At 43.9% G+C, this 24,818-nt stretch overlaps 1 protein-coding gene across 1 annotated transcript in view; it reads right to left on the bottom strand.

Annotated features, from left to right (window-relative positions):
• Window positions 1-24,818, bottom strand: part of fer (fer (fps/fes related) tyrosine kinase) — a 334,586-nt gene that overhangs the window by 162,972 nt on the left and 146,796 nt on the right. The window contains exon 9 of the mRNA XM_085987508.1: window positions 2,298-2,354. Within this exon, the coding sequence (XP_085843634.1) occupies window positions 2,298-2,354 (57 nt within the window). The remainder of the gene's footprint in view (window positions 1-2,297; window positions 2,355-24,818) is intronic.

Here is a 24,818-nt window from a genome sequence, read left to right as displayed (position 1 = left end):
GATAGGAACAGTATTGCCACGAGATACAAGTCACATGCTAATAATCTTCTTCAGTAAAGTGTAGTCTGGCACTGGCTTGATGGGCCAAATGGTGGCCTTCTGTGCTGTAATCATTCTATGATTCTACTATACTTAGAGAATAATCAGCATTGTCATTACCTTCAGCTATAATTTATTTTGATAACTTGCACGGGAAATCTCTTGATGACCAGCTGGTTAAGGTATGGGTATGCTTTCCTTCTTTTTCCTTCCCTTATTTCTTTTTTAAATTGCGAGATTTACTACAGGATTTTATTAAGCAGGACTTGAACCCACAAACACTGTGCCAGAGGGAACAGTGCTACCAACTCAGCCAAAGTAAAATGCAAGTTATGATGGGCTAAACCATTTGCTTGAATATCTGAAGGACAGAAAATAGTCCGACAGGATCACCAGGAACTAGAATGACTGGCTCCAAACTGAAGAATTTAGACACTCTACCAGAGGAACATGGCGATGTCTCTCAGGCTTATTGCCAACACTAAATCTTATGACAGACCATTTTGAATTTCTTTGGTGACTCAATATATAGCTCAAGGTATAGCAATAAGAGGAAGTGGTTACGAGGGATGGGGTCTCATCACGTCAAAGGAATGAAGAATCAGAAAGAGAGACAACACAACTGCTGTTATGCATGGTTTGGTAAGTTATGCTACGGTATATACCTAGGATAAATAAAGGCTATCAGGCCCAATAACACGCACCCCATCTTTTTGCCGGAATTATCCCTATGTACCTAAACTTAGTTCCCCTCTTAATTCCCGAGATAGGCAAAAGAATAGAAACCATAGCCAATTCAGGAATTCTGTGTCAAAGATTTCTCTCTGTCCTGATGCAACTTCTATGCCTTCTGGGGGGTTGGGGGAAAAAGGGGCAGAACGCATACAGGCCGCTGTATTGCTGTGTTGCCAGGAGGAGTAGTAGTGTTGACTCATACCACTCTTCATCTATTTGTACAAGAACGTAACAACGGAACCTCCTCATGACCTGAACCAGATATCCGTGCCTTTCGCACATGTATTCCTTGAATCTCTACAAACACTTGATGAGAGGTATCTTGATACGAAAAGCTAAGCTGCTTTAGTCCACAGTAAGGTGAAAATGCAGAATTGTTATGATCAGTTTTATTTATTTCCAATAATTTGCATAATATAAAAATAATAAACACACTACACTGTCCCACTTCATTGGATCATCTTGCTTGACATAAAGCTAATTTCTTAACTCCATTCTCCTGCGTTCCATCTTCCTCACAGCCCTTTGTGATCTGACTGCCCCCAACTAATTTTTAAATGGTTGTCTCCACCGTCAGCTTCTAGCCAAACTGATCACCCCCGTCCCCAAGAACAAAGGTCTAACTTGGCAATGACCACTGCAGTGTTTAAATGAAGAGTTGTCAAAAATGCATGGAGTATGAATGTAAAACTATCTTTGTCTCCAGGATGCTGGTCTGAAATCTAATTTATATTCGCCAGCCTTGCATCCTGTGACTTTAACCCCTTAAGAACCTGGTTTCGTTCAATAGTAGCTATAGTAACATACATTTCAGGATTTCAGACCTTGGTTTAATGTAACAGGTATTTTCCCAGCATTTTCTATTTTTAACCAGATTTTCAGCATTTTCTATTTATCTCCATTATGCAGATTCTTTACTTTCACAATGCCAACCTTTCTCTGATTAATATTTAAAAAAAACATTTTTTTAAAGCATTTGTTTTTAAAAAGTGAAATTTGCAAATATTTCTTTTCAACTTTATGTGTGCACATACTGCGATTGCTGTGTGAATGAACTGTACCACACTGTATGGTAGGCAGCACCTTGATTTGCAATTTCCCGCATTGCCAATTACTGATATTGGTTTTATCATCAAAGGGATTCTAGTTAGTTTCTGCACAGGCATCGAAGAAAAATTTTGGGGACTGGTGAAGTCACCCCACCCTTTCTCATTTGTACCTTCTTGTGGCCTGTTACAGAGCAGCACAAGCAGAGGACTGGAAGCAAGTTGCTTGACTGCTCATGTGCCCTTTTGGTTAGGGAATGGTATTCAACAAGCTAAGAGAGATAATTAAAAGTTTAAAAGATCTAACTTTCATAAATCAGAATAAGACCAAGGTACTGACAAACTGAACATATGTTTTTACAGTTCAGTTGAAAGAATAAATGGAAAATTGTTGCCTATAATATGATAATGAAAATATGCCACTGCACATCTTAAAGAGTTAACTAATAAATCAGTCAGGGAGACTTTTCCACTTACTTTGCCCAGTAATTCTCCAAGAGTTACATCTTCATGATTGAGAACCCATTTCTTGTCCTGCGCCAAAGTTAAAAAAAAAATTAACAAGCCACATATTTTTCCTTCAAGCACATATTTAATACCAAGTATAGAAAGGCATATATTATATGTCATGTTGTAAAGTTCAAATTTTATGGCGAGCTTGGTGGAGGGCATTTCAAGAAACATTATACAGTGCATGCTGATGAAAATTTAAATGTGACATGACAAATACGAAATACATTTTCAAATTTCAGAAAGGTGGCATTTTGTGGAACAATTTTTCTGTTGAAAATCAATTTGCAAAAATGCTAAAAGTATGAATCTACATTATGCAAATCTAATTAGCAACTGTGATACTGCAATAGCATTAGAACCAAACTATAATCCATAAAAGAATACAGCACATGACTAAACCTATCTTTTACACATCTTTACTAGATTCATTTGTAATGTACGGCATGAACAGAGTATATTAGGAAGTCCCATTAGGTATGATTTATACCCTACTCTTGGTGCTAACCACACTGGAATTTTATTACTTTAAGTTTACAGGTTAGCCCTCTCACCATAGTATTCATGATGTATCATCCGGGAGTACCACGTACATAAAAGCTCACGTACATTGTATTTACTACAAATAACGTTTTTAATGGTAAACTACTATCCTTTGGGTTACAGAAATAGCGCAATGTCAAAAATCAATAATACTCAAGTCACCTCTGTAATCTACAAGCAAAAAGCTTATTTAATAAACTGAAAATTTCAAGCCAATATTGTATACCCCTAAACTGCAGTTTATTTTCAAATCAAACAATCTTTTTAAGCCAGTTTCCACCCGTTATTGCCCATGACTCAAGATGGTATTGTGCAAGACCATGCTTCACTACACGTTGATACCAGTCACTGAAGACAATCAACTATTTTTGAATGGAGGAAGGCTGGATGACATGGAAGAGCAGAGGGATTTCAGGTTCAGGTTCACAAGACATTAAAAGCAGCCTTTCAAGTGGGTACAGCCATAAAAAAAGATAATTCTATGTAGCGATACAATAAAGGTGCCTTGCGATAGTTTAATGACATGAATTTTCTATTTTATTTCCTTTCCCTCCAAATTACACCTGAAAAGTATGCGTTATGCCTTTTCCTCCAGAATTCGCAGTGTGAATTCCAGTAGCCTAAAGCATTTAAGATGGAATTGTTGACTTTGAAGGCAAAACTGCAATAGTATGTTAATAGATTTCAGAGCTATTTTGCCAACTCAGTAATATGCAGCTTCTCCTATCCTCAATTATGTTTCCCTCACTGAATATAAATTACATGCCATAGCCAAATTTCTTCCGAGGCATCAAGTGCAACAATAAAATGACACTACAGGAGTGTGACTGAATTTTTTTAAAAACAGGTCACTAAAAGCAGATTTTCTAAGATGCACTGAAAGACATAAAACTGGTCATTCAATAGATCAGGTTTCTACAAAAAATATATCTACCAATTCCTTAAGTTGTGTAAAGAATATGCAGTCAGTTTTGTAAATCAGAGCAAATTTAAATTTTAAGAACATTGGTTTCTTCAATAAGTCAGTTGGTGATCAGTTATATTCTAAGCCTAGCAATTGTTGTTAGAAAGTACTGCACAGGGTTACTTGCAAATTACTGCATTTTAGTTTTGTGAAAATACTTATTTCTTGAGCTTTATACTTACATCCCTCAGATATTAATTTAACAACTGTGTAAACTATAAGATTAAGAGACGTTCATGATACAGGGACGTGCACACTTAGAATATCAACTTGGTATTACTGATAAATGCAACTGGTATAATAGTGATAAACAAATACAGTAAACTCTTTCTTATCCGGCACGTATGGGACCAGGATGGTGCCGGTTGATGAAAATTTCTGGATAACAGAGAGGTATACCTACCAAGGCAATTTTTAACACAAACAAACAAAAATAAAAACCACTGACTAACTCGGCCACCGCGGGAGACTCAGACTCGCCAAAACGAGTGCTGGATGGATTCGGCAAGATTACCGGTTATCTATTTTGCCGATTATTAAAGTATTCCGGATGATTAAGTGCCGTTTAAACAAGTTTACTGTACTCCAATGCAACATTTTTTCCCATTAGAAATCGCCGACTAGTTACAGGCGTGGCTACGGTGACACCATTTTAGCCACATGCAGTAATTTTAGCAGAAAACGTCTTACACACAATAGATATGTGTATTTCACATGTATGTTTTCTTAATAAACATACATCACCATTCAGTGCAAAACTTTGCAGTCTTTGTCTTGCACCAAAATGTGGAATTCTGGCATGAATCATCAGACACAGTACATCTTAGTGCAGCATCTAGGTTTTTGTCCAGCAGTTGCGAGCAGTACTTTGACTTCACCAGAGCGATTGCTGAAAATGTTGACTCGCACAATGAGACAGCTAGACCCGCCCTTGTTTTCCATTCAGAATGTGGCTGAATGCGGCTTGCCCTTTGCCATGACGTGCATTGTTAGACCTGCTATTATTGGTTGTAAGCCAGTTTCTTCCACTGGCTTACTCCGAATGGTCAAGCTGACCACAATGACAGCTCCCCTCTCAACACAATGCTGCTGGTGTTTCCATGGTGCTGCAGTCCAGCATTTTCAACCATGTTACACACAATTTTAGCAGGTAACCAATAAAGAGTAACCAAGGAAGTATAGCACACACAACAATCAAAGAACACCTGCACACTCTGCTTTCCGTCGTACCATTTTACCAACAAACACTCAAGAAGGTTAAAATACACATGCATATTCAGTGTGAATGAGTATTGGGATCTCATATCCAGCAGCAGTGTTCCATTATTCATTTTTGATTTTCTAATCAAAAATGCAATTAGCCACATCTGGATTCTCAATTATCCACATGTGGCTATTGGCTAATGTAGTGGAGAACACTGCAAATATAATATGCTACATAAAGACGAACAGCTTTAGAAAATCCCTTTCAGCTGTGTTGCTAACTGCTTATGTAGCTTCTGCAAATTAATATGCTGCAGTACATTTTAACAATTTGTTTGCATTAAGATTGTAAAACATATTTTTTCTTAATTGCTGCCATCATTATACCTGAATCTGTCCAGATAATAACAAGCTTCAGATACTTTCTAAAGGAGCACTGAATCTGATTGCATTAAAAGATACAAATATCTTGATATTGGAATAAGTCATACTCCTTGACCTGGTTGACAAAGCGATTCCTTCAGTATGGTACTCACGTTATTAAATATCCAGCTAGAAGTTAGGAAGTGTACTGAATCCGGTTATTCAACTTATTTCTGAAGTGACCAGTATAATCTATATCCTTATATATAGACAAACATTTTATAATATAAACACTTAAATATGGTACCAATTAATTCAGATCAAAAATTAATTCATTGTTAATTTAAAAGGTGTTCATCATTAGAAAGAACAAAGGAAGAACTTGTATTTATATAGTGCTTTTTACACTCTCTGAACTCCCAAAAGCGTCTTACAACCAATAAATTACTTTTGAACTGTAGTCACTGTTGTTTTATAGGCAAACATGGCAGCCAATTTGCACACAGCAAGGTCCCATAAACAGTAATGAGCGAAATCACCAGTAAATCTGTTTTTATAGTGCTTGCTTATCCACAAATTATGTGGTTATGCAAATATAGACCATTTTCTGGATAGCAGCTGGATGCAATGGCTGGCAGATGTGTTTTACCCACAGCAAGCTTAGTTTTTATGTTGGCTTCCTAAACTTGCTGTTATTCTTGGTTGTTCGGCCTTTCCCCATCTTCAGTGCACACCATTTAAAAGAAGTCCATGTCCAAAGTCACAGCCAGTCCAACTATCCCCTGCTGTCATAAATTTGAGATGTCTGAGCACATTTTTAATCAATAGGGCAGTATCTACGCTAACAGACAAAACATCAAATTTTTTAGCTTCGCAAACTTAAACATTTTGATTAATATTTAATCTAAAAGACAGTAAACCTATTTCAGTTTCCTCATTCCAGTTCTAATGCATTGCCACGGTAATCTCAGTTTTGATGAACAAGATACAGCCAATCCGGCCAACTATGGCATCAAGGAGCCCCAGTGAAACAGAAGTCAACATAAGGTCAGAAATGGGGATGTTCGCTGATGACTGCACAGTGTTCAGCGCCATTCACAACTCCTCAGATAATGAAGCAGTCCATGGCCGCATGCAACAAAACCTAGACGACGTTCAGGCTTGGAACAGGCTTGCCACAGAAGTGCCAGGCAATGACTATCTCCAACAAGTGAGAGTCTAACTAACGCCCCTTGACATTCAACGGCATTACCATCGCCGAATCCCCCACCATCAACATCCTGGGGGTCCCCATTGACCAGAAACTTAACTGGACCAGCCACATAAATACTGTGGCAACAAGATCAGGTCAGAGGCTAGGGATTCTGCAGCGAGCGTCTCATCTCCTGTATCCCCAAAGCCTTTCCACCATCTACAAGGCACAAGTAAGGAGTGTGATGGAATACTCTCCACTTGCCTGGATGAGTGCAACTCCAACAACACTCAAGAAGCTCGACGATATCCAGGACAAAGCAGCCTGCTTGATTGGCACCCCATCCACCACCTTAAACATTCACTCCCTCCACCACCGGTGTACCGTGGCTGCAGTGTGTACCATCTACAAGATGCACTGCAGCAACTCGCCAAGGTTTCTTCGGCAGCACCTCCCAAACCCGTGACCTCTTCCACCTAGAAGGACAAGGGCAGTAGGCGCATGGGAACACCACCACCTCCAAGTTCTCCTCCAAGTCACACACCATCCTGACTTGGAAATATATCGCCAATCCTTCATCGTCGCTGGGTCAAAATCCTGGAACTCCCTACCTAACAGCACTGTGGGAGTACCTTCACCACACAGACTGCAGCGGTGGCTCACCATCACCTTTTCAAGAGCAATTCGGGATGGGCAATAAATGCTAGCCTTGCCAGCGACACCCACATCCCATAAACGAATTAAAAAAAATACGGACTAGATTGTCCTTTTCCTTGCAACAATGGCTATCAATACCTATTTCCAAACTATATTTCACGTTTAAAGTTATTTTTCCCTACCCATCTAAATTCCTCTGTTGTGTCATGCACCATTTCTAGACTGAGAATCAACACTTCCTGAGCTGTTCCCACAACTGCATAATGTTAATAAGCACATAAGAAATAGGAGCAGGAATAGGCCACTTGGCCCCTCGAGCCTGCTCTACCATTCAATAAGATCATGGCTAATCTAGGGCTCAAAGCCACTTCCCTGCCCGCTCCCCATAACCCTTCACTCCATTATCTTGCAAAAATCTGTCTATTGCCACCTTAAATGTATTTAATGACCCAGCCTCCACGGCTCTCTACGGCAGAGAATTCCACAGATTTACGACCCTCAGAAAAGAAATTCCTCCTCTCAGTTCTAAAAGGACGACCCTTCATTCTGAAACTATGCCCCCACCCCCCCGTTCTAGATTTCCCCACGAGGGAAAACATCCTCTCTGCATCTACCTTGTCGAGCCCCCTCAATATCTTATATGTTTCAATAAGATCACGTCTCATTCTTCTAAATTCCGATGAGTATAGGCCCATGTTGATCTGCAAGCAGCTACAGAAGAGTGACACAAATTGACTTGTCCTTCAATTTGTTGCACAAGGTCCGGCTGAAATCAATAATTTTGTACTGATAATTGCAAGAACAACGTTCCTTTGTGCCCGTCTTACGCCCAAAAAACAGACACAATGCATACCGATTTCTACCCGAAAATCTTTTGTGCTACTGTTCAGCTAGTATGGGCACAGCAATGTTGCCTTGCTACATGGATTTATAAAAACACTTAAATGGATGACTGCCAGCATCCCTGTTGACTGTAACTGTACAAAAAGTTAGCATATTCTTACAATTATAATCTTTGTAGAATATGATTGACTGGTAGAAAGAATCTCATCATTCTTAATCAATTTGAGAAGCTATCTACTAAATTGTAGTTCAAAACATCCTAATATAATGATTCTCACCTACCTATAAATTATAAAAGTCTCTTGAAATCTCATGGATTTCTACAATAGAAATCTTCCTTCAGAGATGAAAATAATAGTCTCAGAATTATTGTATTAACTGTGCAACTCATGAGTTTTACTTTATAACTACATCCATTTAAAAGCCATTTCCTTTGCTCAAGACAGGGGGGAAAAAATTGAGTCACACCCCCTTTGGGGCACTAACTTTGCCAGGGCGCTACTTTTACGCCCCGAAAAAATTAGCACCCCGAAAAAATTAGTGCCGCCGCAGCTGAAATTGAATGGAAGCGCCCCAAGAGGGAGGGGCCTTAAAAGGGAGGGGCCTGGCGCAGCACATCCCGGCGCCAAGCTGGGCCACCAGGGATCGGGAGTGCTGGCAAACGAGCCCGGCACTCAAGAGGAGTACCGGACTCACGGAGAACAGCCGGCACCCCGTGGGGGGTCATCACGGGGGCCGGAGACGGCAACAGGAGCAGGTGCTGGCAGACAGCCAGCAACAAAAATGGCTGCCCGCCACCTCCACTTTAACTCGCGCCACCCCCCCTTTAACTAGCGCCACCCTGGCCGCGAGTAGACCCCATTGACCCCGTCGGACATAGCGTCCGGCGGTAAGTCGGGGGGCCCCACCGAAGATCGCGGTCGGGGCGCAAGCGGTTACTGCCGCTGCTAACCTCCCCCTGAATTTTGCGGGAGGTGCTGCGTCCGAGCACTAGTTGCTTTGCGCCTTGTTACCGCCCTCTTAGGGCTCTAACGGGAGGCGCAAAGCAATCGAATTTTCCCCCCACAGACTTTAGACTGATGATTACCTAAGTTAATGGCCCACAATCTTTTGGAATGATGCTATCTGTGACTTACGCCGTACATTATGCCGTTTCATGCCCTGATCTTCCTGTTGTGAGCACCTTTGAAAACTTAAATCTAAGGAAATGGACCGTTGCAAAACTTGGACGGCACAGTGATTAAATTTCTGTCTCAAAATATTAAAACAGAGGGAACATTTGGATTAAAAAAAAATAAAAAGTCTTGCAATAAATAAAAAAAATCTATAATAATATACATAGGGCAAGATTTTTACCATTTGCAATTTTAGCAAAAGCTAGATAGGAGTATAAAGAGTACAATTTAAACACAAGTGATCATATGAAAAGACGAATTTTCATACCTTTCTGCAAAATCAATTTTTAAATCATCATTCAACTCTGCTAAATTAATGATTCCAATATTGCAGGTCCCTTCATTAGTAAAGAACTTTAATGAGCACTGCTAGAAGTGTCTGTTAACAACTGTAAACAAGAGCAACTCTACAAAGTTAATTAAATGGGAACAATGCTCTGGAGAGAAGTACTTACAATCTACAGTACTCACTCCAGAAAATCATTATAAAATCTACTGATAAGAAACATTGCTCCTGAAAAAACAGATTGATGGAACTTGCATGTCAGATCCACTGGCTGAAATAAATCAATGAAATGGCGTATTAAGCAAGTTAGTCTGTGTTATTCATCAATGTTGTCACAAAGGCGAGTGGATTTCAGTAACAGACCTGGATGCCTGAGCTGTGACAAAAAAAAAATCAATAACGACCCGGAAACCCAAGTAGTGAACACTTGAGTTGTGTTGCGGGAATTGGCATCTACATTAGGGAAAGACAAAAATTCTAGTTCAGTTTAATTCAATCAAGCAAAACAATCATTCAAGAGGCAGTCAGATACCGTGATAGGTGGAAAACCATACTTGTCTATGGAAGGATGAGCTAGATGGACTGAATAGCCTCCCTCATCTGTACTTATCCTGATTTAGTCAGCAGAAGATGAATTCACTGGATAGTCAAAGCTTTTCCCCCTCAACCTGGAGACTTGAGGTGGTTCTTTTTATGAGCACAACAAAGATGATCTCCTTTCAACACATTCATAATAGGGAACGATAAACTTAATTTCGACTGAAAGTTCTTCTTTGCGTCCCTCCAATTCTGCCTCTTGTGCATCCCCAATTTCCTTTGCCCCGCCATTGGCAGCTGGGCCTCCAGCAGTCTAGGCCCTAGCTCTGGAATTCCCTCCTTAAACCTCTCCACCTCTCTCTCCTCCTTTAAGATGCTCCTTAAAACTTACCTCTTTGCGCAAGCTAATGGTCATCTGTCCTAATATTTCCTTATGTGGCTCAGTGTCAGATTTTGTCTGATAATGCTCCTGTGAAGCACCTTGGGATGTTTTAATATGTTAGAGGTGTTATATAAATACAAGTTCTTGCTGTTCGCATTGCAAAAATATTATTCCCCTTTAAACTTCATAGAAAATTTAACTATCCAACAGGTATATCTACTGCTGGAATTTTAAACTATCTTTTGCAAAACAAAATGAAAGAATCAGGAAATTGCATCACTTGTTTTAAAAAACTGATACAGCATATCAATGGTAATGCAATTAGAGTTGAATGACATTTCAACAATTATGCAAAGGAGCAATCCACAGAGAGTGTTTAGGGTAGGATTTCACTGAATTTTACAAAACAGAAAATTGCCATTTGACCCATTGCGCCTGTGGCATCACTCTGAAAGAGCTATCTACATAGTCCAATCCCCTGGCCTTTCCCCACAGCTTTTCAATTTTTTTAAGTTAAATATTTAGTAACTTCCCTTTTACATGCTGTTAGGGGTTCTGCATCCACCAGTGTTTCTGGCAGAGCAGTCTATGTCCTAACAATCATCTGCACAAAAATAATTTTCCTAATCTTCCTGACGTAAGAAAACTACTGGGCACTTGATCTGAGTATTAAACAAGGCTTTAATCAACTGTTTTTTAATATGGAGATCTAGTTGTGTCCTTCACTAGTTCCTGTTAAAGAATGTCCTGAGCAAGCTGGGCCCATGCCCGAGTATTTATACTCTCCCTGGACAGCGCCACCAGCAGGCCACCCAGTATTATTTCATAAGTCATTTCCACATGAATGACAAGATTCATGTCACTCCCCATTTGTGTTTTTGCTTGGTGTCAATCTGGAATTTCTGCCGCCTTGTTACAAACTCGGTCCTGATTTTGTACTTTGATTGAGGTTTATAAGATGATGAAGGCATTAGATTGTGTTTGTGCAGAAAAATTCTTCCAACTAACTTGGTTAGAGTTAGGTAACGGTAGAACTAGGTTAGATGTTAGAAGGTTCTTTCTTTCCTAGAGAATAGTGGACCTGTGGAGCAGGTTGTTGGCTTGTGCGCTGAACGCTGAATTCCTTTAAGCAAGAGCTGAACCTGTTTCTGGCTGGGGAGGAGATCTCCTCACAAAAGAGGTAGGAACCTGGTAATGCTCATCAGGGCGAGAATGAATCCTTAACTAGTTTCCAGGGCTCCAGTCCATCCGCCCCCCCAGGCAATTGGCTTGGGTATTTGTCTGGTTCTTTGTTTCTCCCAGGAAATCCCAGGTAGGGTGGGAGAGTGTCTTTTAAAAAAATATTTGTTCATGGGTTGTGAGCGTCACCGAAGGCCAGCATTTATTGCCCATCCCTAATTGCTCGAGGAGATGGTGGTGAGCCGCCTTGTTGAACCACTGCAGGCTGTGTGCTGAAGGTACTCCCATAGTGCTGTTAGGGAGGGAGTTCCAGGACTTTGACCCAGCGACAATGAAGGAATGGCAATATATTTCCAAGTCAGGATGGTGTGTAAGTTGGAGGGGAACTTGGAGGTGATGGTATTCGCATGCGCCTACTGCCCTTGTTCTTCTAGGTGATAGAGGTTGCGGATTTGGGAGGTGTTGTTGAAGAAGCCTTGGCAAGTTGCTCCAATGCATCTTGTAGAGGACAGTTTGAAGGAGCGAGAGCTGGAGAGGACAGTTTGAAGGAGCGAGAGCTGGAGAGAGCAGTTTGAAGGAGCGAGAGCTGGAGAGGACAGTTTGAAGGAGCGAGAACTGGAGAGAGCAGTTTGAAGGAGCGAGAGCTGGAGAGAGCAGTTTGAAGGAGCGAGAGCTGGAGAGAGCAGTTTGAAGGAGCGAGAGCTGGGGAGAGCAGTTTGAAGGAGCGAGAGCTGGAGAGGACAGTTTGAAGGAGCGAGAGCTGGAGAGGACAGTTTGAAGGAGCGAGAGCTGGAGAGAGCAGTTTGAAGGAGCGAGAGCAGTTTGAAAGGAGCGAGAGCTGGAGAGGACAGTTTGAAGGAGCGAGAGCTGGAGAGAGCAGTTTGAAGGAGCGAGAGCTGGAGAGGACAGTTTGAAGGAGCGAGAGCTGGAGAGGACAGTTTGAAGGAGCGAGAGCTGGAGAGGACAGTTTGAAGGAGCGAGAGCTGAAGAGGACAGTTTGAAAGGAGCGAGAGCTGGAGAGAGCAGTTTGAAGGAGCGAGAGCTGGAGAGAGCAGTTTGAAGGAGCGAGAGCTGGAGAGGACAGTTTGAAGGAGCGAGAGCTGGAGAGGACAGTTTGAAGGAGCGAGAGCTGGAGAGGACAGTTTGAAGGAGCGAGAGCTGGAGAGGACAGTTTGAAGGAGCGAGAGCTGGAGAGGACAGTTTGAAGGAGCGAGAGCTGGAGAGGACAGTTTGAAGGAGCGAGAGCTGGAGAGGACAGTTTGAAGGAGCGAGAACTGGAGAGAGCAGTTTGAAGGAGCGAGAGCTGGAGAGGACAGTTTGAAGGAGCGAGAGCTGGAGAGGACAGTTTGAAGGAGCGAGAGCTGGAGAGAGCAGTTTGAAGGAGCGAGAGCAGTTTGAAAGGAGCGAGAGCTGGAGAGGACAGTTTGAAGGAGCGAGAGCTGGAGAGAGCAGTTTGAAGGAGCGAGAGCTGGAGAGGACAGTTTGAAGGAGCGAGAGCTGAAGAGGACAGTTTGAAAGGAGCGAGAGCTGGAGAGAGCAGTTTGAAGGAGCGAGAGCTGGAGAGAGCAGTTTGAAGGAGCGAGAGCTGGAGAGGACAGTTTGAAAGGAGCGAGAGCTGGAGAGACCAGTTTGAAGGAGCGAGAGCTGGAGAGGACAGTTTGAAGGAGCGAGAGCTGGAGAGAGCAGTTTGAAGGAGCGAGAGCTGGAGAGAGCAGTTTGAAGGAGCGAGAGCTGGAGAGGACAGTTTGAAAGGAGCGAGAGCTGGAGAGGACAGTTTGAAGGAGCGAGAGCTGGAGAGGACAGTTTGAAGGAGCGAGAGCTGGAGAGGACAGTTTGAAGGAGCGAGAGCTGGAGAGGACAGTTTGAAAGGAGCGAGAGCTGGAGAGGACAGTTTGAAGGAGCGAGATCTGGAGAGGACAGTTTGAAGGAGCGAGAGCTGGAGAGGACAGTTTGAAGGAGCGAGAGCTGGAGAGGACAGTTTGAAGGAGCGAGAGCTGCAGAGAGCAGTTTGAAGGAGCGAGAGCTGGAGAGAGCAGTTTGAAGGAGCGAGAGCTGGAGAGGACAGTTTGAAGGAGCGAGAGCTGGAGAGGACAGTTTGAAGGAGCGAGAGCTGGAGAGGACAGTTTGAAGGAGCGAGAGCTGGAGAGAGCAGTTTGAAGGAGCGAGAGCTGGAGAGAGCAGTTTGAAGGAGAGCTGGAGAGAGCAGTTTGAAGGAGCGAGAGCTGGAGAGGACAGTTTGAAAGGAGCGAGAGCTGGAGAGAGCAGTTTGAAGGAGCGAGAACTGGAGAGGACAGTTTGAAGGAGCGAGAGCTGCAGAGGACAGTTTGAAGGAGCGAGAGCTGGAGAGGACAGTTTGAAGGAGCGAGAGCTGGAGAGGACAGTTTGAAGGAGCGAGAGCTGGAGAGGACAGTTTGAAGGAGTGAGAGCTGCAGAGAGCAGTTTGAAGGAGCGAGAGCTGGAGAGGACAGTTTGAAGGAGCGAGAGCTGGAGAGGACAGTTTGAAGGAGCGATAGCAGGAGAGGACAGTTTGAAGGAGCGAGAGCTGGAGAGGACAGTTTGAAGGAACGAGAGCTGGAGAGGACAGTTTGAAAGGAGCAAGAGCTGGAGAGAGCAGTTTGAAGGAGCGAGAGCTGGAGAGAGCAGTTTGAAGGAGCGAGAGCTGGAGAGGACAGTTTGAAGGAGCGAGAGCTGGAGAGGACAGTTTGAAGGAGCGAGAGCTGGAGAGGACAGTTTGAAGGAGCGAGAGCTGCAGAGGACAGTTTGAAGGAGCGAGAGCTGGAGAGGACAGTTTGAAGGAGCGAGAGCTGGAGAGGACAGTTTGAAGGAGCGAGAGCTGGAGAGGACAGTTTGAAGGAGTGAGAGCTGCAGAGAGCAGTTTGAAGGAGCGAGAGCTGGAGAGGACAGTTTGAAGGAGCGAGAGCTGGAGAGGACAGTTTGAAGGAGCGATAGCTGGAGAGGACAGTTTGAAGGAGCGAGAGCTGGAGAGGACAGTTTGAAGGAACGAGAGCTGGAGAGGACAGTTTGAAAGGAGCAAGAGCTGGAGAGAGCAGTTTGAAGGAGCGAGAGCTGGAGAGAGCAGTTTGAAGGAGCGAGAGCTGGAGAGGACAGTTTGAAGGAGCGAGAGCTGGAGAGGACAGTTTGAAGGAGCGAGAGCTGGAGAGGACAGTTTGAAGGAGCGAGAGCTGGAGAGGACAGTTTGAAGGAGCGAGAGCTGGAGAGGACAGTTTGAAGGAGCGAGAGCTGGAGAGGACAGTTTGAAGGAACGAGAGCTGGAGAGGACAGTTTGAAGGAGCGAGAGCTGGAGAGGACAGTTTGAAGGAGCGAGAGCTGGAGAGGACAGTTTGAAGGAGCGAGAGCTGGAGAGGACAGTTTGAAGGAGCGAGAGCTGGAGAGGACAGTTTGAAGGAGCGAGAGCTGGAGAGAGCAGTTTGAAGGAGCGAGAGCTGGAGAGGACAGTTTGAAGGAGCGAGAGCTGGAGAGAGCAGTTTGAAGGAGCGAGAGCTGGAGAGAGCAGTTTGAAGGTGCGAGAGCTGGAGAGGACAGTTTGAAGGAGCGAGAGCTGGAGAGAGCAGTTTGAAGGAGCGAGAGCTGGAGAGGACAGTTTGAAGGAGCGAGAGCTGGAGAGGACAGTTTGAAGGAGCGAGAGCTGGAGAGAGCAATTTGAAGGAGCGAGAGCTGGAGAGGACAGTTTGAAGGAGCGAGAGCTGGAGAGAGCAGTTTGAAGGAGCGAGAGCTGGAGAGGCCAGTTTGAAGGAGCGAGAGCTGGAGAGGACAGTTTGAAGGAGCGAGAGCTGGAGAGGACAGTTTGAAGGAGCGAGAGCTGGAGAGGACAGTTTGAAGGAGCGAGAGCTGGAGAGGACAGTTTGAAGGAGCGAGAGCTGGAGAGGACAGTTTGAAGGAGCGAGAGCTGCAGGGAGCAGTTTGAAGGAGCGAGAGCTGGAGAGGACAGTTTGAAGGAGCGAGAGCTGGAGAGAGCAGTTTGAAGGAGCGAGAGCTGGAGAGGACAGTTTGAAGGAGCGAGAGCTGGAGAGAGCAGTTTGAAGGAGCGAGAGCTGGAGAGAGCAGTTTGAAGGAGCGAGAGCTGGAGAGGACAGTTTGAAGGAACGAGAGCTGGAGAGGACAGTTTGAAGGAGCGAGAGCTGGAGAGGACAGTTTGAAGGAGCGAGAGCTGGAGAGGACAGTTTGAAGGAGCGAGAGCTGGAGAGGACAGTTTGAAGGAGCGAGAGCTGGAGAGAGCAGTTTGAAGGAGCGAGAGCTGGAGAGGACAGTTTGAAGGAGCGAGAGCTGGAGAGAGCAGTTTGAAGGAGCGAGAGCTGGAGAGAACAGTTTGAAGGAGCGAGAGCTGGAGCGAGCAGTTTGAAGGAGCGAGAGCTGGAGAGAGCAGTTTGAAGGAGCGAGAGTTGGAGAGGACAGTTTGAAGGAGCGAGAGCTGGAGAGGACAGTTTGAAGGAGCGAGAGCTGGAGAGAGCAGTTTGAAGGAGCGAGAGCTGGAGAGAGCAGTTTGAAGGAGCGAGAGCTGGAGAGGACAGTTTGAAGGAGCGAGAGCTGGAGCGGACAGTTTGAAGGAGCGAGAGCTGCAGAGAGCAGTTTGAAGGAGCGAGAGCTGGAGAGGACAGTTTGAAGGAGCGAGAGCTGGAGAGAGCAGTTTGAAGGAGCGAGAGCTGGAGAGGACAGTTTGAAGGAGCGAGAGCTGGAGAGAGCAGTTTGAAGGAGCGAGAGCTGGAGAGAGCAGTTTGAAGGAGCGAGAGCTGGAGAGAGCAGTTTGAAGGAGCGAGAGCTGCAGAGAGCAGTTTGAAGGAGCGAGAGCTGGAGAGGACAGTTTGAAGGAGCGAGAGCTGGAGAGGACAGTTTGAAGGAGCGAGAGCTGGAGAGGACAGTTTGAAGGAGCGAGAGCTGGAGAGAGCAGTTTGAAAGGAGTGAGAGCTGGAGAGAGCAGTTTGAAAGGAGCGAGAGCTGGAGAGGACAGTTTGAAGGAGCGAGAGCTGGAGAGGACAGTTTGAAGGAGCGAGAGCAGTTTGAAGGAGCGAGAGCTGGAGAGAACAGTTTGAAGGAGCGAGAGCTGGAGAAAGCAGTTTGAAAGGAGCAAGAGCTGGAGAGGAACCCGGTTACCAGGACGCCAAGTGGGACAGCCAGGGGTAATGTGCAGGCCAGGTGTGTGCAGGAGACACGCAGGCTATTAGAGTCACCAACGCCATGGAGAGGACATTAAAGAGTCGCTGTCGGCCCAGTAGATGGCATCCGTACCACGGCGGCTGAAGACTGTCGGACAGAAGTGCGGGAAAGGCGGAGCGAGGCGAGAGCGGACCCTATTGTGATGGCGCCGGTGAAGATGGCTGCCGTCCTTGCGGGCTCCGTGCGTACCAGCAGCTAAGTGTCCTTTGCTGCTTGGTGCGCTCGGCTCGTTAAGGAAAAAGCATTTCACTGACTGGATTTCACTTGTTATATTTGGTTATGTGACAAAATTGAAATTGAAATAGATGGTTCCTATGTTCCTAGATGGTACACAATGCAGCCACGGTGCGCCGGTGGTGGAAGGAATTAATGTTTAAGGTGCTGGATCGGGTGCTAATCAAGCGGGCTGCATTGTCCTGGATGGTGTCGAGCTTCTTGAATGCTGTTGGAGCTGTACTCATCCAGGCACGTGGAGTGTTCCATCACACTCCTGAGCTGTGCCTTGAAGATGGTGGAAAGGCTTTGAGGAGTCAGGAGGGGAGACGCTCGCTCGCTGCAGAATACCCAACCTCTGACCCGGTCTTGTAGCCATAGTATTTAGGTAGCTGGCCCAGTTAAGTTTCTGGTCAATGGTGACCCCCAGGATGTTGAGGCTTTGGCAATGGTAATGTCATTGAATGTCAAGGGGGGGGTGGGGGTGGTTAGATTCTCTCTTCGAGATAGTCATTGCCGGGCAGTTGTGTGTCACGAGCGTTATTTACCACTTGTTAGCCCAAGCATGAATGTCATCCAGGTCTTGCTGCGTGCACGCATGAACTGCTTGATTATCTGAGGAGCTGCGAATGGAACTGAACACTGTGCAATCATCAGCAAACATCCCCACTTCTGACCCTATGATGGAGGGAAAGTCACTGATGAAGCTGAAGATGGTTGGGCCCAGGACACTGTCCTAAGGAACTCGTGCAGTGATGTCCTGCGATGATTGGCCTCCAACAACCACAACCATCTTCCTTTGTGCTAGGTGTGACTCCAACTAGTGGAGAGTACCCTACTCCCAGCCACCTGATTCCCACGGCCTTCAATTTTACTAGGGCTCCTTGATGCCACATTCAGTCAAATGCTGTCTTATGTCAAGGGCAGTCACTCTGACTTCTAGAATTCAGCTCTTCTGTCCATGTTTGGTCTAAGGCTGCAATGAAGTCTGGTCCTGGCGGAACCCTAACTGAGCATCGGTGAGCAGGTTATCGGTGAATAAGTGCCGCTTGAAAGCACCATCGAGGACACTTTCCATCACTTTGCTGATGATTGAGAGTAGACTGATGGGACGGTAATTGGCCGGATTGGATTAGTCCTGATTTTTGTGGACAGGACATACCTGGGCAATTTTCCACATTGTCGGGTAGGTGCCAGTGTCGTAGCTGTACTGGAACAGCTTGGCTAGAGGCACGGCTAGTTCTGGAGCACAAGTCTTCAGTATGACAGCCAGGACATTGTCGGGACCCAGAACCTTTTCTGTATCCAATGCGCTCAGCCGTTTCTTGATATCATGTGGAGTGTATCAACTTGGCTGAAAACTGGCTTCTGTGATGGTGGGGACCTCAGGAGGAGGCCAAAATGGATCATCCACTAGGTACTTCTGGCTGAAAATGGTTGCAAACGTTTCAGCCTTGTCTTTTGCATTCCTGTGCTGGGCTCCGTCATCACTGAGGATGGGGATGTTCATGGAGCCTCCTCCTCCAGTTAGTTGTTTAATTGCCCACCACCATGCACGACTGGGTGTGGCAGGATTACAGAGCTTCAGTCTGATCAGTTGGTTGTGGGATCACTTAGTAGCATGCTGTTTCTGTTGTTTAGCATGTATGTAGTCCTGTGCACAAGGCATCACAACTGTATGGGACAGGCTGGATGGACCAGTAGTTCTCTTCCTGTCCATCAATTTATGTATATTCATATGTACTTTATATACATTTATTTTATATCGACTAAATTAATTTTCATTACCCTACCTTTTTGAAGGAAGAAAGAAGTTGAGCAATTATGAATAGATCAACTGATAAAGACTGTAGATACATTCCAAAGCCAGATTTTAGGTATATAAATCTACAACAGAGAGAGTTCGATAAAGGAGGTGTTATGAAAAAAATCACAAGGATAAAACAGGGCAGGAATTAAGGCATTTGAATTATTTGATGCAAGTACCTTAACTTGTTGCCCAACAGGAATGCTACAAATTCCAATATGCATCATCTTGACCCAGAGAGATTCCCCTCTCCTTGAGCCAACAAGTCTGGTAAGTTTTACACTCCGATACCGAAAAAAGAACATTGGATTTCCTCAGGATATCTTTCGCTCCACCGTCGAAGTTACAGCAGGGGAGCAGGAGAAGCCTGGAAAAAAATTTGCCCCCTAAAATTACAGTAATAAAGCAACTTATCAAGCATAGCGTTGGTGTTGTCATATTAACCACGAACAAAAAGGATTAATTAGCAATCTTGTTGTGCGAGAACCCTTGGGTCGGAGCGATCATAATATGATAGAATTCTTCATTAAGATGGAGGGTGAAGTAGTTGACTCAGAGACTAGGGTCCTGAATTTAAATAAAGGAAACTACGATGGTATGAGGCGCGAGTTGGGTAGGATTGATTGGGGAATGTCACTCAAAGGGTTGACGGTGGATAGGCAATGGCAAACATTCAAAGATCGCATGGATGAACTACAGAATTTGTTCATCCCAGTTTGGCATAAAAATAAAACAAAAAAGGTGACTCAACCGTGGCTAACAAGGGAAATTAGGGATAGCATAAGATCCAAGGAGAAGACATATAAATTGGCCAGAAAAAGCAATAAAACTGAGGATTGGGAGCAGTTTAGGATTCAGCAAAGGAGGACAAAGGGATTCATTAAGAGGGGGGAAATAGAGTATGAGAGTAAGTTTGCAGGGAACATAAAAACTGGCTGTAAAAGCTTTTATAGATATGTGAAGAACATAAGAAATAGGAGCAGGAGTAGGCCATTTGGCCCTTCGAGCCTGCTCCGCCATTCAATAAGATCACGGCTGATCTTCTACCTCATCTCCACTTTCCTGCACTATCCCCATATCCCTCGATTCCCTTAATATTCAAAAATCTATCGATCTCTGTCTTGAATATACTCAACGGCTGATCCTCCACAGCCTTCTGGGGTAGAGAATTCCACAGGTTCACCACCCTCTGAGTTAAGAAATTTCTCCTCATCTCAGTCGGAAATGTCCTACCCCGTATCCTGAGACTGTGACCTCTTGTTCTAGGCCCCCCAGCCAGGGAAAACATCCTCCCTGCATCCAGTCTGTCCAGATCTACCCTGTCAAGTCCTGTAAGAATTTTGTATGTTTCAATAGAGAATATAGGCCTATATAGGTATAGATACTGTCCTCACCTCTGGGATATAGTTTAAAAATAAGTCATGGGGTGAAAGTCTCCCCTGTCTGAGATTGTTAGCCTCCTTTAGACAGTCTCAATCCAGTTCCTTGCAAGCCCACAGCTCAAAATTGCTCCAAACTTGGGATTTAAAAAAAAGGCAACTTGTCCAGTAGGGAATATTCTTCTGTTTTCTCTCTGCATGATGGATACCTGACCTGGGAGAGTCCTTGATGCTGAAGATGCTCCATTCCCCAGCACTAACTTCCCTCATCTTGATCAGCTCTCAAATTGGGGGAAAAAACACATTTTAAGAACATGAGTGAACTGGCATAGCCTGCACCTGATTTCCAAACGATGTTAAGTTCAAAATAGCAACAGAAAACGCTGGAAAAACTCAGCAGGCCAGGCAATATCTGTGGAGAGAGAAACAGAACCAATGTTTCGGGTCGAAACCCTTCTACAGTACGTTAACTCTCTCTCTCCACGGATGCCGCCCGGCCCGCTGAGCCCCCCCCCCAACGCTCCCCGTCGTCACTTCGGATTTCCAGCATCAGCAGCATTTTGCTATCGTATCGATGTTAAGTTCAAACCGCATTATAGGCTGGCCAGAGAAAAAGATTGGTGAAGTCAAGCGTAGGTCCCTTGCAGTAAGAATCAGGGGAATTTATAATGGGGAACAAAGAAATGGCAGACCAATTAAATACATACTTTGGTTCTGTCTTCACAAAGGAGGACACAAATAACCTCCCAGAGATGTCGGGGAACATAGGGTCGAATGAGAGGGAGGAACTGAAAGAAATCAGTATTTGTAGGGAAATGGTGTTAAGGAAATTGATGGGATTGAAGGCCGATAAATCCCCAGGGCCTGATAATCTACATCCTAGGGTACTTAAGGAAGTGGCCCTAGAAATAGTAGATGCATTGCTGGTCATCTTCCAAAATTCAATAGACTCTGGAACAGTTCCCATGGATTGGAGGGTAGCTAATGTTACCCCACTATTCAAAAAAGGTGGTAGAGAGAAAACAGGGAATTATAGACCGGTAAGCCTGACATCGGTAGTGGGGAAAATGCTAGAATCCATTATAAAAGATGTAATAGCAGAGCACTTGGAAAAGAGTGACAGGATCGGACAAAGTCAACATGGATTTACAAAAGGTAAATTGTGCTTGACTAATCTACTGGAATTTTTTGAGGATGTAACTGGTAGGGAGAACCAGTGGATGTGGTGTATTTGGATTTTCAGAAGGCTTTCGATAAGGTCCCGCATAAGAGATTAGCGTGTAAAGTTAAGGCACATGGGATTGGGGGCAAGGTACTGACTTGGATAAAGAACTGGTTGGCAGACAGGAAGCAAAGAGTTGGAATAAACGGCTCTTTTTCCGAGTGGCAGGCAGTGACTAGTGGGGTACCGCAGGGATCGGTCCTAGGACCCCAGCTATTCACAATACATATATAAATGATCTAGATGAGGGAACTAGATGTAATATCTCCAAGTTTGCAGACAACACAAAGCTGGGTGGGCGTGTGTGCTGTGAGGAGGATGCCGAGAAACTCCAGTATGATTTGGACAGGTTGGGTGATTGGGCAGAAGCATGGCAGATGCAGTATAATGTGGATAAATGAGAGGTTATCCACTTTGGTGGCAAAAACAGGAAGGCAGATTTCAGATCATAACCTCGGCCCCTATTACATTTTTATTCATATATTTTATCCACACCTTTGTTTTGGCCCTTCCCCCCCCCCTTTCCTTTTTTTTTTCTCTCTCCCACATGGCAGCTGTCTCCCATTCTGCCAGCACATTTCACACCTAATCTAGAGCTGTCTTTTGTCTCCACTAGTCCCATCACCATCTCGTCTCGTTTTGAATACCTCTTAATGTCTCTTCTTCTCTTTTGTTCTCTCCCAGCCCGGCCTCTTAATCTATTTCATTCCCTGCGCCTCTTTAGTCTTGATAAAGGGTTTGACCCGAAAAGTTGACTCTAATTTCTCTCCACGGATGTTGCCTGGCCTGCTGAGTTTTTCCAGCATTTTCTGTTGCTGTTAAGGCAGATTATTATCTGAACAGCAATAGATTGGGAGAAGAGGGAAGTGCAACGAGACCTGGGTGTCCTTGTGCACCAGTCGCTGAAGGGCCTTGGTGAGGCCACACCTTGAGTATTGTGTGCAGTTTTGGTCGCCTTATCTGAGGAAGGATGTTCTTGCCATGGAGAGAGTGCAGCGAAGATTCACCAGACTGATACCTGGGATGGCAGGAATGACGTATGAGGAGAGATTGGGTTGATTGGGCTTAATGGGGAGGGGATCTCATTGAAACTTATAAAATTCTGACAGGGCTGGACAGACTGAATGCAGGAAGGATTTTCCCGATGGCCAGGGAGTCCAGCACCAGGGGTCACAGTCTAAGGATAAGGGGTAAGCCATTTAGGACAGAGATGAGGAGGAACTTCTTCACCCAGAGAGTGGTGAACCTGTGGAATTTTCTACCACAGAAGGCAGTGGAGGCCAATTCATTAAATATATTCAAGAAGGAGTTAGATATATTTCTTAAGGCTAAAGGGATCAAGGGATATGGGGAGAAGGCAGGGACAGGGTACTGAATTTGGATAATCAGCCATGATCGCATTGAATGGCGGAGTAGGCTCGAGGGGCCCGATGGCCTACTCCTGCTCCTACCTTCTATGTTTCTATAAACACAAAGATAATTTAAAATTTAAAAATGTATACAATTTCTCTTCCCCATTCTCTTTCATATTTAACTTGAATTTTACAGTTTTTCTAATTTGCTATATTTTACCAATTTTAATTTGAACTTCAATTTTTCAATTTAAAACCTGCTTTCTTCCTGCTCTAACTATTTTACAATCACTCAAATATAATAAAGTAATAACTTCAATGTTATTGATTTTAGTCTGCGAGTACAGCATCGTGTTTCTGGATCTTTTACTATTGGCCCACAAAATAATTTTGGTGCAGTTTATATTAAATTGTTACTACCAAGTTAAATTTAGCTTACTTAGAATTTAATTCATATTTCCAGCATTTTGAAATGTACTGTGATTCAGAATTTGAAGCCAAACTATTACCTTGTGATGGTGCAAAAATTAGATGCAAACATTAAGAGTAAATTGTAACATATAACAGCTCATTTAAATCTATTTTTTATATTTATATACAGGGTATATGCATATATTAAAATAAACATAGCTGTTATGTTGCAATTGACTCTTGGATTTTTGCACCATCACCAGGTCACACTGAAACTCACACAAATCATTGATATCATTATTATAAACTAAACAAGACAGCTTTTTTGTCTTTATGTTCCAAAGTCAGATAGAAACTAAAATTCAATAATTAGCCCGTGCAGTGGTTGTTAAATGATTTTTTACAGAAAAGGTGTTCATTTGCTTGTTTCAAGAACTTAAAACATTCCAACCAAAACTGCAGCTATCAATGCTTGCCACACTTCAAACAGTAAATTAGAATAGCCTGCCTTTAAGTGCCTTTCTTCAGATTACATCAAATGAAGAGATGATATCAAAGCCCAGTAGAATGGACTTAAATTGATATCAAATCAATGGGGCAGGCTCTAAAGTGTTCAATAATCCAATTACTCACGAAAAGAATGTGAGAACACCTCATATTATTCCCTATAGAATCCATTAGTTCAGTTCATCTTTTTTCACTTCTCCCAATTAAAGATCCTTCAAATTTATTTTTTTACAAGCTTTCAGAAAAAAAAGCTGGATGCTATTACCAATGAGTTTACTCTTTTCATACATTTGAAAAACATGTAATGTAATTTCATTAAGAGGACATCGTTAGGGGTAAACTGTTGCTGGCAATATATTCGTGCATTTTTGTAAACAAATACTAATTAATTCTTTGAGAAAACATGACTGCTTTATTTAGACATAACACAAAAAAGATATCACTTTCTGATTTAATATTCCTTTTAAAATAATTATTTTACATTAACATGTAATCGTCGAGAAAATCCACAGTGAATGAGACAACAGTGCAAAGTATGCTATGATAATTGGACCTATGGCCGTCAGTTTAGTTTTCCAGTTGTCATTTATCTTATGAATGGAGGTTGTGTACAGGTGGTTTGACTGATGATGATATTCTCTGTGACTTTAACCATGATGCATTATCCCTCCTCACCCTCCTTGATCTCTGCAGACTTCAACATGGTTGATAACATGATGCTCCTCGTACATTGTCCAGCTCCATGTGACTGCCATTGCTTGATTCCATTCTTGCCTATCCATGCACCCAAAGCATCTCTAGCAATGGCTTCTCTTCCCACCTCCGCACCATCATCTCACGAGTCCCCCAAAGACCCAGCCTTGGCTCCCTCTACATGCTTTCCCTTAACGACATCATCCATAGACACAGGATCAGCTTCCACTGGTATGTTAATGGCTGCCAGCTCTACCTTTCTACTATCTCTCTTGACCCCTTCACTACCTTAAGTATTGTCAGACCGCTTGTCCAACCTCCAGTCTTGGACGTGATGCAACTTTTTACAGTTCAACATTTCCTACATTACAACAGTGACGACACTTCAAAAGTACTATATTGGCTGTA

Source organism: Somniosus microcephalus, chromosome 1 (assembly GCF_052327205.1).
Source record: "Somniosus microcephalus isolate GS21.2 chromosome 1, FLI_Smic_1.0, whole genome shotgun sequence".
Lineage (NCBI taxonomy): Eukaryota > Metazoa > Chordata > Chondrichthyes > Squaliformes > Somniosidae > Somniosus > Somniosus microcephalus.
Note: the sequence above shows the minus strand (reverse complement) of the source record. Positions and strands in the feature narration are given on the sequence as shown.